The sequence below is a fragment of the Acomys minous genome (genome assembly GCF_964271855.1).
Source record: "Acomys minous genome assembly, chromosome: 13".
Taxonomy (NCBI): domain Eukaryota; kingdom Metazoa; phylum Chordata; class Mammalia; order Rodentia; family Muridae; genus Acomys; species Acomys minous.
In genome coordinates this window covers 54,142,888-54,155,920 of record NC_140495.1, presented here as the reverse complement: position 1 = coordinate 54,155,920, position 13,033 = coordinate 54,142,888, and the positions used below count along the sequence as shown (strand labels likewise).

Here is a 13,033-nt window from a genome sequence, read left to right as displayed (position 1 = left end):
GGAGGCCTCATCACTCTCAAAGGGCTTTACAATTACAACCAGGAGCTGGTGTAAGGGCCAGGAGGCCTGGCACACCTTCTGTGATCTAAACGCGTAAATGGTTTTCTGCTGTGGTGACTCAGGGTGTCCAGTCACTTCACAGCTCTGGGCCTCATTTTCATCCTTGATAGATTGGGATAGCAGAAACAGAGTGTGAGCACCCTGATCTTTTTCCTGCATGGGGGACATAGTCATGAGTACCCCATGAGGCCAAGATTCTCAGCATACCTGGGGGCAGCACCATAGTCATCTTTCTTATCTTATCCTGTGTTCTGAAGCTTTTGCTACTCAAAGTCAACTGAGGCATCGCATCATCTCACATGAGCATAGATGGACAAGTGTGCTTATCAGATGATAAGGCATTTTGATGAGGAGAGTCCATGATCACATATATTTTATGACTGTACATATATTACAGGAAATGTTTGACTTTGTTTACACTATTGTTCATCTGTTTCAGAGGTATACATTAAATATGTACATCTAGGAAAATTGTGTCATATATGAGTTCAGCATTATCCATGGTTTGAGGCATCTATCACCACGTGGTCTTGGACCACCTCCACTACAGATAATAGGGGATTTATCCCAGTAAATCTGGAACTCATTAATGACACACCGGTTGGGGTTCTGTGATGTCTGACCAAACATGACTAAAAGTCAAGGGTGCTTTTTTCCAATTAATTCTTAGTAAGAATCCAAATGACTCACTTCTTGATCCCTGGCCTACCATCAGTCTCCTGGAAAAATTGTGCCATTGTGTGTTTAGTAAATACAAAACTAAAAGACAGTTTGGGATGCAGGTCTTATGGGCCTGCTGTAAATCTCACCGAAAGGCTGTGAGAAACCTACCAACCTCTTGGAAGTCTAGTCAAGGAGAATGGTGAAGTAGAGCGATCCAGAGGGTCCTAGAAACCTGTAAGAAGAACATTATGATGGGCGGATCTGGCCCCAGGGGTTCTGCACAAACTATGACACCGACCAATAACAATACATGCAGTAAACATTGAACCAGCTCTAGCCAATGGACAAGACATTCTCTACTGTTGAGTGTAGAGCAGGGATTGACTTGCACATGAGTTCTGGTGCCCCATATTTGACCATGTCCCCTTGATGGGGAGGCTCGGTGGCATTTAGAGGAAGAATAGCAGGCTATCAAGAAGAGACTTGATATCCTATGATCATATAGAGGGGGAAGAGGTCCCCCTCAGTCACAGTCATAGGGGAAGGAATAGGGTGAAAGCGGGAGGGAGGGAGGAATACAAAAAATGGGATAACAATTGAGATGTAATATGAATAAATTAATAAAAATGTTTTTAAAAGATGGTATGCACATGTACGATGTCCTCAAAAGTAACCATGGATGTCACCAAATTATCAGAGCAGAGATACTGTCAAAGAGAGCAGACTTGCTGCTCCAGAATGAGCTTTGTCCATCTTTAAAATATGAGTCTGTTTTTTCACAAATCTTACATCAAAACAGTCACCTACAAACAGGAATGCACTCCACTCAAGAACACATGCAACAGTGCTCAAACATAGGAGGTGGCATTTCCTTGGAGCAAAGGAATTCTGGTGTCTTATTAAAAGATGCTTTATTAAAAATATCAATGTGCTGATATAACACATTCACATTTTACCATCCATAATACACTGCCAATAATTTATGCAAAAGGAAAATTAAGGTCTGCCTCTTGGGTTTCTCCAGCATTGCTGGCAATTTCCAGGAATCAACCAGGAGCAAAAACCCATGGATGGCGAGGAGACAGAAGGGAGAGCCAGTCAGAGGCATCTCTTGGAAGCAACACACACTTTACTGTGCTTGAGCCAGCAAATCCTCAGGAGGAGTTAGAGTTCCCATGGGGTGAAGAGAAACTGAAAGGCACAATTTACAAGCTTGGGGTTAGAGGGACCCTTAGTGAGCTGGCCATGCTGCAGGCATTCAGACACATCTCTGTGCCTCTCATGTACTCTTGATGAGGGAAAAAAATGTCTTAAAGTGGAAGTAAAAGAGAAACAAAGATGAGGAATGATAAACAAACAGAAAACGAATCTCCTGGATGAACCTTGAGGGCACATGAGGACTCTTGTGTGTGAGACAAGTCAGTCATAAGATGAGAAATACTGCACGTGTCTCTCATTGCAGCTCCTAGAGTAGTCAGATGCACAGGGGTGGGAGGTGGAGTGATGGTTCCCAGGGGCTCCGAATGGCGAGGATGGGGAGTCCTTAGTCACTGAGAACAGAACTGCAGTCTGCAATGAACGGAAGGTTTTGTAAGAGGATGGTGACGATGATTGTATCAACATGAATGTCTTGAATGACCTTGAGTTGTCCACTTAAAAATGACTAATGGTGTTTGCATATTTTACCATATTTAATTTTTAATAGAAAGGTATTAAACAAAGTAAAGATGTCCAGTATGTAGTCAGGATGCTAGGGCAGGGATGCTGGGCTGCCTTGCTGCATCCTCACCACAGGGAATGGGCTTTCCAGGCCTTCAACCTTCCCAGCACTCCCTCCTGCTCCCTGTCCTGCCAGCCTCTCCTATCCTGCTGGTGGCCTTGAAGCCCCTCCTGTCCCCTCCTCAGCAAGGCTACGTTATTCTGTCACAGTGTGTTTTTCTGTAGTTATCTCCTCCTGGCTCCCCTGTCCTCAGAGAGCCCAGGGTCGGAGTCACAAGACCCTGAGCCATGGCCTTAGAAGCAGAAACTGCTCCCAGGGGACGATGCTCAGTGGCTGCACAGAACTCTAGGGACTCAGCTGTCACCTGCACTGTGTGGGCTGGTCCATGATGAGGCTGCTTTGGGGTCACCATGCTCTTCCAACTAACTTCTCACTCATATTCCTGCAAGAAACCCCAGTAAACCTGCTGGTTCATCAACCTACGGAATGGTTTTCACTGTCTGTGTCCTGGGCCCTATCAGGGTAGGTAGACGCTTTGTCCACCATTCCCCCGAGCTCACATGCCTGTTAACCACAACTTGACATAGTTGGATTGAACCTGAATTTCCCCAGATTCAGCCTTGGGAAAAGGTGACGGTGGTTAGCAGCTCTGTTTAGCATTAAAACCCTGGATGAACTGAGCAGTCTTAAGTTTCCCTCTAAAAGGAGTACACACATTATCAAAGGTTCACATGGATTTACTGGGTTAGGATAGCATCACACCAGTGCTGTGGTTCACATCTCTCAGATGTTCCTCAGAAATCTGGTGGACAAAGTACCTTCCTTAGTTTGTTTTGACAGATTATCCTTTAAAGCTTGGGGCCCATCATTTCAGGTGACATGTAAATGGCTTCCAGGGGCAACATGCTAGTACCATGGTTCATTCTCTGCAGAAGGATCATGAAGGAGGTCAGATGCATCTACACTGCCTGAGAACTAGAGCCTGGTGGACACTGGACACTCAGAGTCATTGTGCTACTGTCCTTGCTGGCCCTCCCTAAGGCTGCCCACTTGGCATCCTCAGACTGACCAGCCTCCCATCTCAGATGTGAGACAAGCATCGTGGCCACAAGTTCTGTCATCTTTACCATCTTCTGTGTGGGATGGAGTGCAGGGCTGTAGTCACCCCTGTTCAGTAGAATATGTGGATGTTCAGGAGCCATGAAGCCAACAAGAGTAATAAAGAATCAGCTATGATTAAAATCACCCCAAACAACGAACAAACAAGCAAACAAACAAACAAACAAACAAACAAAAAACCCCGGAAACAACAGAAAACAACAACGACAAGGGCAAGAACAAAGTCCCTTACTAGCACAAAAGAGTAAGCTGCACGGTAGACAGTTCAAACAGTTCAAAGAGGATGTAGCTGTGAGCCGCTGCACACTAACCAGGCTCTGTCAGGAAGCTATGAGCCCTGTGGCAGCATCCCACTTGCCTGCCGTGCAGGTGCAGGGTGTTCGCCTCAGCAGCTCCACTGAGGCAGGGGCTTGATATCTTCTAGGTGGCATATGGTACCTCACTTTCTTCCAGAATTTGGTCTTGGCACACTGCGGCTCCTCTGTGAAGTGGCCCTTGCACTGGATGGCCCCATGCTTCTGCTGGACATACTGAATTGACTCAGGCATGTTGCTATAGTCCTTGATCTTCCCCAGTTCAATCAGAATGACCTTCATGCCATCCTGGATGAGGGCATTGTAGACAGCGATTTGTTCTTCTGACATGGTCTTTAGGAAGCCAAAGCTGGATGAGCACAATCAGTCTCCTGCACAGTTTGACGTTTTCGTCAATGATGTTGGCCACAGCTGGAATTGAGAAGAAAGAGTCGGAAGATCCAGTACGAAGACAGCAGGGTTTTAATGCTACAAGAAACCAGAGGACTGGACACCAGGTAACATAAAGGGACTTGTATGTAGCAGATGCCCAGATGGATGAACCCTTGGTACCCACTGTTCTGGGTGGGGCTTGTGCTCTGGTCCTCTGCTGTCATCACTCTCTTCTAGTTGAGTCATTTACTCATTGTGTTATTTCCTGTTATGTCGTGTTATGTCTCTTTCCCTGACACTACCTCATTGTGCTGTATTCATAGAGTAGCACAGAGTCCCTTTTATGCTATGTAATGCGTATATTTTCAAATCTGTTGTTAAAGAACAGTGTTCTTTTCCTCATATTCTTTACTGACAGTTAAGTGTCAGGGTTAATATCCACCAATTTTAATGACAAATACCACAATAGACATTTCTCAGGGAGAGGAAGGAAGAGATCATCAAGTATTAAGTCTACTTGATCCATCTGGTCTCTGGTTGCCTCCTGTGAGGGGCAAGAAGAGGGTGCTATCTCTATGGACAGGGTCTTTTCCAGTTTGCTTACTTTCTATTTCTACTATATATCTGACCAGTGTCTAGAGACATCTAGTAGCTATTCTTTAAATAACAATAAAAAACTCTTTCCTAGTGAGAAGAAAGTGTGCTTGTTTTAGTGTTGAGTTACTTTGCAATTGTAAGACAAGATAGCAAAGCTGAAAAAGGGTAGAGGATTGTGCAAGCTGTTTCCTGTGATGGTATTTCCATGGTCAGGTCTCTCAAGACAGGAACATAGTCAACTGTATTTCATCCATGCAAATAACGGTGCTCAGCAACTGCCGTAAACCACATGCCTAGTAAACAGTGAAGATAGATGATTGATACATAGATAGATAGATAGATAGATAGATAGATACATACATACATACATACATACATACATACATACATACATACATAGATGGATACATAGAGACAAATAGATGATAGATAATAGATAGATAGATGAGAGAGAGAGAGAGAGAGAGAGAGAGAGAGAGAGAGAGAGAGTGTTTAGAAAGGAGATGGTGTAATTTGAATACAAAATATTAAATGTTTCCCATGGGCTCCTTTGTTTGAACATGGGTCCCCAGCTGGTGACACTGTTTCGGATAATGAGAAGGGGACCCTGAATACAGAACGTAAGACATTGGGGTTGGGCATTCAGGTTTTATACCCTGGCCTCGCTTCCTGTTATTTCTCTCTCTGCTTCCTATTCAGGTATAAATATGATCAGTGGGCTCCTGACCACCAGGCTGGCCTCTTGTTCCTGCAGCCATGCCCTCCTCACCGCACTGGACTGTAGTCCCTTCTACCCTCTTGTATTTTTATCACAGTAACAGAAAAGTGTATTATTCAGAGGAGGCACTGGTATCAATTGTGGTTTATAAAACCAGCTGTAAACATAGTAGTGTTTGCATATTCAAATGACAAACTATACCATAGTTATGCTCAGGAACTATCAAATGGCCACTTGACTTTCTTTAGTTTTGACCAAGACTGCTGCTTGTTCCCATGACCATGGCCCCTGTATCCTTATGCTGAAAAGACTCAAAGGACAGAAACCAGGATTCCCTAACGCTGTGTTGTAGCAGTAAGTGTAATGAAGCAAGAACCTAACTTCTGAATATAAGAATAAAGGGACTAGGAGGCTCTGGGCATAGACTTTTGAAAATTCTATGTACTAGGAGAGGAGAGAGGAAAGGAGGTGATGAGAAGAGAGGAGAGGGGAGGGGAGGGGAAGGGAGGGGAGGGGAGGGGAGGGGAGGAGACTGGAGAGGAGAGTTGTCATTTGTACATACAACGCCAACTGGGCCTGTATCCCTATTCATCCTGGTTCAGTATCCCCAGCGCTGGCATGACAGGCCTGGCCTCCCCCTTTTATTGTCTACTGCCTCAGTTAAAACATACCTTGCCCAGGGAATTCATCCCTGCCAAATATAAATAACTTATATCCACACTGGTTCTCCAGCACTTCGGGCAGGATCTTCAACACCAGTGTGTCCACATCATGGCCCTGGCTTTCTCGTGGGCTCTTGGGGTATAGGACATAGGCATCATACAGTTTCCCATCTGAAAGGGAAAAGATTCAAGCTCACAGAATGACTGCAACTGATCCCCCACATGAACAAAGGGAACCCTGGCTCGCTACTGTGATGCACTGCAGCCTGGGCTCATTGACCTCCACAAGCCGACCTGGCTGAGTTAGAATTCTGGGCTACCACACTCCATTCTCACTGCTGAGCTGTGGTGCCCTTTCTGCAATTTCTAATTGTACCCTAAGCCTCCCACTGCCCATGATGGGGGTGAAAATAAGACCTTGGAACCCAGGACTCACTAATTGTAGATATGGGCTATAGAGACCTGTGTGAACTATGCCAAGCAAAATAGGCTGAGTCCCTCCTAATCTAGCACACAAGAAAATTCAGCATTTAGAAAGAAAAATGCCTCAATGTCCACATGCCCATCATGGACAAGTCCTTCCTGGACAACCAGGAACTCCATTACCATGTCCACCAGGGCAACAATGAACCAGACACACCATCTGACTGTGCACAGGACTCTCATACACAGAATAAAATGGTATATGATATTAAAGTGACAACAGCCAAAAAAGAAAAACTTCTTGTTGTCTGGAGTTCTTGAGAAGCTGTGATCAGAGGGTACCCAAAGACTCTTGGGTGTAAAATCATGGGGAGCAGACTAGGGGCCGGTCAGTGAGGATCCAAGAGCAGAGGGCTAGAGCTGGTGGAGGGAGAACCCTGCCAGCACAGGGGTTTCAGCCTCCCTGCCCACTGCCCTGCATGGAGTTGCTGCAGGGCTAAGTGAGACCTTGGACAGGACAGGCCTCCATCAGTTCTCACCAAACGGCTAGACAGTGACTATGAGACCTGAGGTAGAGGAAGAGGAACGTCTTGATCACAAGTAGATTCAGCTTTGGAATCACAGGCACGTGCTAAGAGGGGACTGATTTCTGTTTAGAGACAACCAAACCAGGTACAGCTAAAGCTCCTTTGTTGCCTTAAAGGCCACGATCGTGACTTCAGGAAGTAGATAACTTTTTCGTATAAAATCTAATGCTAAATATATGACTTTCCAAAGTTCGTGATTTTTTTCCCTGAGAGTGAAAGAAAAGAATAAAGAGATGAAGTAATGGAGATCTGCTAAGTTCTTATTTCTTGACTATTTAAGAAGGATTGAGTCTTCCTGTATAAGGGTTTAGAAGTGTTTAGCCTGGCATTCCTCGGGAAGTGTTAGCTGCCTGGTGCTTTACTTATAGCAAGGGGCATCCTCCTTGGCACATGTAGTTCCTAGGTTGGTTCCCAACTTAATCACTGCACAGCCCCTGGCATCTCTTCTCCCATCATTTCCCATTCTCCCACAACTGCTTAAATAGGAACCAGAAGGAATTACATTTTCCAGATGTTGTCTCTTTTGAGAGAAGGCCAGTTCTCTTTCAAAACAAGGCATCTGAGAACACAAGTGCTCCTGGGTCTCCAGCTCGCTGTGCTTGGAACAGATGGAGACAGATCTGGGAGCACAAAGTCTCATGTGTTCTGAGAACTCAAAACCAAACAAGGCCCCAAAGTTTATGTCGTCTTCTCTAAGCTTGTTTTCTTTCTAGGATGGAGGCCAAACCCAGGTGGTGAGTGTACTTGACCACAGAGTTAGTTGACACCAGCCCTTAGCCTTGGATCTGCAGCAAAGGTATGTTTTGAGGACTTGGTCTCCACATGCATCGGCTTTCCACCACTTTCAAAGACATATTTGCAGTCCACATTTCGCCTTTTGTTCCAGTCCTTCAATTTTTAAAAATTATTCTTATTACTTAATTTCATACGTGTGGGCAGTTTGCCTGGATTTTTGTACCTTGTGCATACAGTGCCCAGGGAGGCCAGAAGAGGGCATCAGACCCCTGGAACTGGACATTATAGACAGCTGCCCCTGCAGTGTGGATTCTGGGGATCAAACCAGGCTCCTCTGGAAGTGCAGCTGCTGCTGTTAATCACTGAACCATCTCTCTAGCCCAGGTCCTCTGATATTTGGAGGATGGGATCAGATAGTAGCAAGAAGCATTTCCTGATAAACTGAGAAATACACTTGGATCCTAAGATTCTAAGAAGGAAGTTGAAATCAATGGAGCTGATTAATTTCGCAAAGGTGCCCAGAATTTTCTAAGCCCGGGCTTCCTGTTTCCTCTGTTGTGGCCAAACTCGTTTTGAGTCAGAAAACCCAAGACAGATTTCTCTGTGCCTCATGCTCGTCCCTCAATCTATGCATGTTGAGTGCATTCTTCAAGCGTACTAAGACTTCTGGTTGATCCTGTTTTGTTTTGTTTTGTTTTGTTTTGTTTTTTCAGAAATATGCCATGTCTCCACAAGGTAGTGATGTGTAATTCCTGAAGAAGTGGGCAGTTTTCTGAAACTGTGTGATGGAACTTACACACACACACACACACACACACACACACACACACACACACACACACACACACACACACGCACATACACACACACCTCAGATGTGGGAAACACAAGAAAACAAGGCTTAGGCCTATCTCTGGAAAACCAGCATCAGATTTCAAGGAAACCTGCCTTCACCTTCCAGAGAAACTGACAAGAGATGCACTGAGAAACACACCCAAAGCTAATTGCTGTACATCTGGCTGAGGCCTCAGACAGCCTACTCTGGTCATCTACACAGCGCATAAACACAGAAGCCTAATGGAGGCTGTTGTGAACTTCAGAGGTGTCCCCTTTCCCAGCCATAGTCACAGGAACAGCAGCGGAGGAAGGAGCAGCAGAGAGCAGTAGTTTTGAGATGGTTGCCTCCCAGAATTTCTTGAATTTCCAATGGTTGTTCTGAGGAAACTAAGCTTCACTGGTCACTGTTCCCAATATCCACCTCTCTCAAAAGCACAAAAGTAACATAGGCACTTTATTTCTCTCTCTTTTGTTTTCTGTGGATATTTAAACATTCCTTCAATGAAAAGCATCTCTCCAGACCACTATTGCCGTTTGTGAAACCCACACAAGTTCATTTTTATAGGCTAATATTTGTGAATATTTGCCAGATGTTTTTCCATTCTGCTCTCTCTCCCTCTCTCTTTCTCCTCCCCCCTGTCTCTCTCCCTCTCTCTGTGTGTGTGTGTATGTTGTGACATTTCAGAGCAGTGCCAAAATCAGGCAGTTGATAGATGAAAGTTGAACTTTAAAAGATGCTTGACGTAAGGCCCATTACTTAGTCATCTGAAGACTGATGTGTCTCCCCCTAGCATGTTAGAATACGTGAGAAGGGAAGCCATGTAAAACACAGGATCATTTTACTATGGGAATGCGAAGGCCACTTCTTACACAGCGCTACCGTAGGCTACTGTAAACTGGGACGCTACAGGAAGCCCATTGGAAGAAAGGAGCCGCAGAACGGTCTGTGTTATTTCGCAATCCACAGAAACATCTCTAGGGCATGCAGAATCCATCAACTTGGCTTTGGCTATGAAAGCAGATTTATCTTTAGAGACCAAGCTCTCTCCTCAGCTCTGCAGGACGCCTAGTTTGTTGTTTTGCCCTTTGCTTCCCCCACACACCTGCTGCTTTGCTTCCTACCATTCTATCCTGTGAGCACACTGCCCAGAAGTCTCTATGGAATAAGAGCAGACACAGCTCTCCACCAACCTGGCCCTGGCTGATCTTTCTAGTCAAACAGAGAGCAGCACACCTAACAGGCCAGCTGTGGAAGCACCTGGGACTGCAGAGAAATACAGAATTCCCTGACTTACACCTGGCTTGTGAAGGATCACCATATTGTAACTCACAGGTCAATTCCCTTGACCCATGTGCAGCAAAGCTCCACTAACCAGGCTACAAGAAACTCTGCCATTTTCATTTCAACATGCATATTTACTGCACTGTATATGTTCCAGAAAATTCCCTCAAGAGAGTCCAAAGTGTCAGCCAGATTCAGGGTCTACCTCGGAGGCTCATGACAACCTATTGGAGCCATTATCCAGAGCTCTAACAGGGTGGTTTAAGTAGATGGAGATGTGAGAAAGTTGAAGCACACAGTTTCCAGAAATAAAAATGACAACAAAGAAAAACATGAGGACCCTGGCTGCCTGTCAACTGCAATCTCCAAAGCCAGTGCCCACTGGCTGTGCAGTCTGGGCTGTGCTGATCTCAGGGAGGGTGAGGTCCCCTTGTGTCATCTGTGGGGCTCCACTGTTCTGATGGGGTGAGTCATGCTTCCTTCTGGCTCTTGCTGCAGAGCTCAACCTCTATTCCAGGCAGCCTTGCCGGTCTATGTGCACACCATAACTAAGTCAAGGCTGCAGTCGCACTACTGGGAGTCTCAGTGAGTCAGAGGGATGACACCAAGGGAACAGGGGGTGCCAGAACTTCCAGAAAGACCACATGGGATGATACCAGGTACTCTGAGTCAATGCAGAAAGAAGACAAGACACTCCTATCTATGTTAGAAGAGGAAACGACTGGTGTGGGCTGAGCCCTCTCCTGCCTCAGAGACGTCCAGATGGACAGTAGAGCATCTTGGCTTGTATTGGGATGGCTGGGCAATGGCCATGGCTCCACCTCATCACCATTACTCCTCATGCCCAGGACAAATGGCTGAGGTGTCTATTCAACATATCAAAGTGAATGCTGGCTGCCAGGTTCTCCCTGCAGCCCTCAGTCCCTATTTATTTTGGGTCCGCCTGGCTCCATGCCCCTAACAATATGTCTCCAACTCCAGGGCCTGGACTGCCCTTCCTCCATCTTCTCTTCCCCATATGATCCAACCATCTTCGTCACCTGGTTCCTTTGCCTACTCTCTTGGCCACTCTCTTGGCCCAGGCTGCTCCTCTTAGCCTGGCAGGCAGCTTCTCTCTCCTCTTTAGTCATCTGCACTCCCTCCTCACAGGGTCAAGTGGAGGCCAAACCCACTCTAGACTCTTCTGCATGTCCCTGCCCCTGTCTTCACTCCTTCTCTATGGACAATAATCTCTTCCACCATCCCAGGGAGGAGTCATTTTCTTTCCTTTTTATTTCTGTTGTTGTTGTTGTTGTGCTCACCCATCCCCACTGGGCTACACTTTAGGCTCTGGGCTACTTCTCAGGCTCTGGGCTACTCCTCAGCCTCTGGGCTACTCCTCAGCCTCTGGGATACACCTCATCCTCTGGACTACACCTCAGGCTCTGGGCTACACCTCAGGCTCTGGGCTACACCTCAGCCTCTGGGCTACGCCCCAGCCTCTGGACTACACCTCAGCCTCTGGACTACAGCTCAGCCTCTGGGCTACACCTCAACCTCTGGGCTACTCCTCAGCCTCTGGGCTACTCCTCAGCCTCTGGGCTACACCTCAGCCTCTGGGTTACACCTCAGTTTATGAGCTACACCTCAGCCTCTTGTCTTCACCTCAGCCTCTGAGCTCCACCTCAGCCTCTGGGCTCTACCTCAGCCTCTGGGCTTTACCTCAGCCTCTGGGCTCTGCCTCAGCCTCTGGGCTCCACCTCAGCCTCTGGGCTCCACCTCAGCCTCTGGGCTCCACCTCAGCCTCTGGGCTCCACTTCAGCCTCTGGTCTACACCTCAGCTTCTGGGCCACACCTCAGCCTCTGGTCTACACCCCAGCCTCTAGGCTCCACCTCAGCCTCTGGGCTGCACCTCAGCCTCTGGTCTCCACCTCAGCCTCTGGTCTCCACCTCAGCCTCTGGTCTACACCTCAGCCTCTAGTCTACACCTCAGCCTTAGGGCTTCACCTCAGCCTCTGGGCTATCCCCAGTTTGTGGGCTACACCCCAGCCTCTGGGCTAGAGCCCAGCCTCCTGTCTACACCTCAGCCTCTGAGCGCCACCTCAGCCTCTGGGCTCCACCTCAGCCTCTGGGCTACTCCTCAGCCTCTGGACTACTCCTCAGCCTCTGGTCTCCACCTCAGCCTCTGGGCTACACCCCAGACTCTGGGCTATACCTCAGCCTCTCGGCTACACCCTAGACCCTGGGCTATATCTCATCCTCTGTACTACACCCCAGCCTCTGGGCTACCAATTTTGAGTTCTGTCATTTAGTTAAGTAAAGTTTGAATTGCAGTATCTGTGTTTTACCCAACACATAGACAATAATTTGTGTTGTGACTTTTTGTACAAACAGCTGCTTAGAATGGATGGAGTTTTTCTGTGGATCTGCTATCATTAATGTGTCTGGATTATGAGCTCTCTCACTCTCTTGCTCTGGTTCAAGAAAAAAATGTTTGGCCTAAGAATGTTTGTGCTTGTTTACTCATCACATATATCAGTTTTGAAGATTACATTTGTCTTTTTTTACTAATTTATATAGGAACATAAGGGACATCAAAATATATTTAATAGTTTCATTCTTGGCGGGTAGAGGGGGTGAGGGCTCACTAGATCACATTCATTCTGACACCAAGTAGTTTTACTTTACTTGCATTGTGCTACAACCTGAATGGACCAGCTCTGGAACACAGGGAGGTATTTCTGTGTCAAAAAACAAAACAATGGTGGCAGGACAGAGCCACCACCATGCCCCGGCAGAGCTAGCACAGAGCGTGGGAAGACAGTTCTGACCTTCAGAGGAGCAATGAAGGATCTGAGCCTCAGGCTCCTGCTGATGCTCTCCTCACCCTCAGCAAGGTGACAGCTTCTGCAAGGCTAGAGACAGCTTCTTTCCTTTCCCTTGTTCCTCCCCCACACCTGCCTTC

At 46.7% G+C, this 13,033-nt stretch overlaps 1 protein-coding gene across 1 annotated transcript in view; it reads right to left on the bottom strand.

Annotated features, from left to right (window-relative positions):
- Positions 1 to 2,396: 2,396 nt before the first annotated feature.
- LOC311580477 (interleukin-1 receptor-like 2) overlaps positions 2,397 to 13,033 on the bottom strand; it is a 40,152-nt gene continuing 29,515 nt past the window's right edge. The window contains 3 exon segments of the mRNA XM_084752116.1: positions 2,397 to 4,234; positions 4,236 to 4,287; positions 6,235 to 6,396. Coding sequence (XP_084608242.1) covers positions 3,883 to 4,234; positions 4,236 to 4,287; positions 6,235 to 6,396 — 566 coding nt within the window. The 3' untranslated portion in view covers positions 2,397 to 3,882.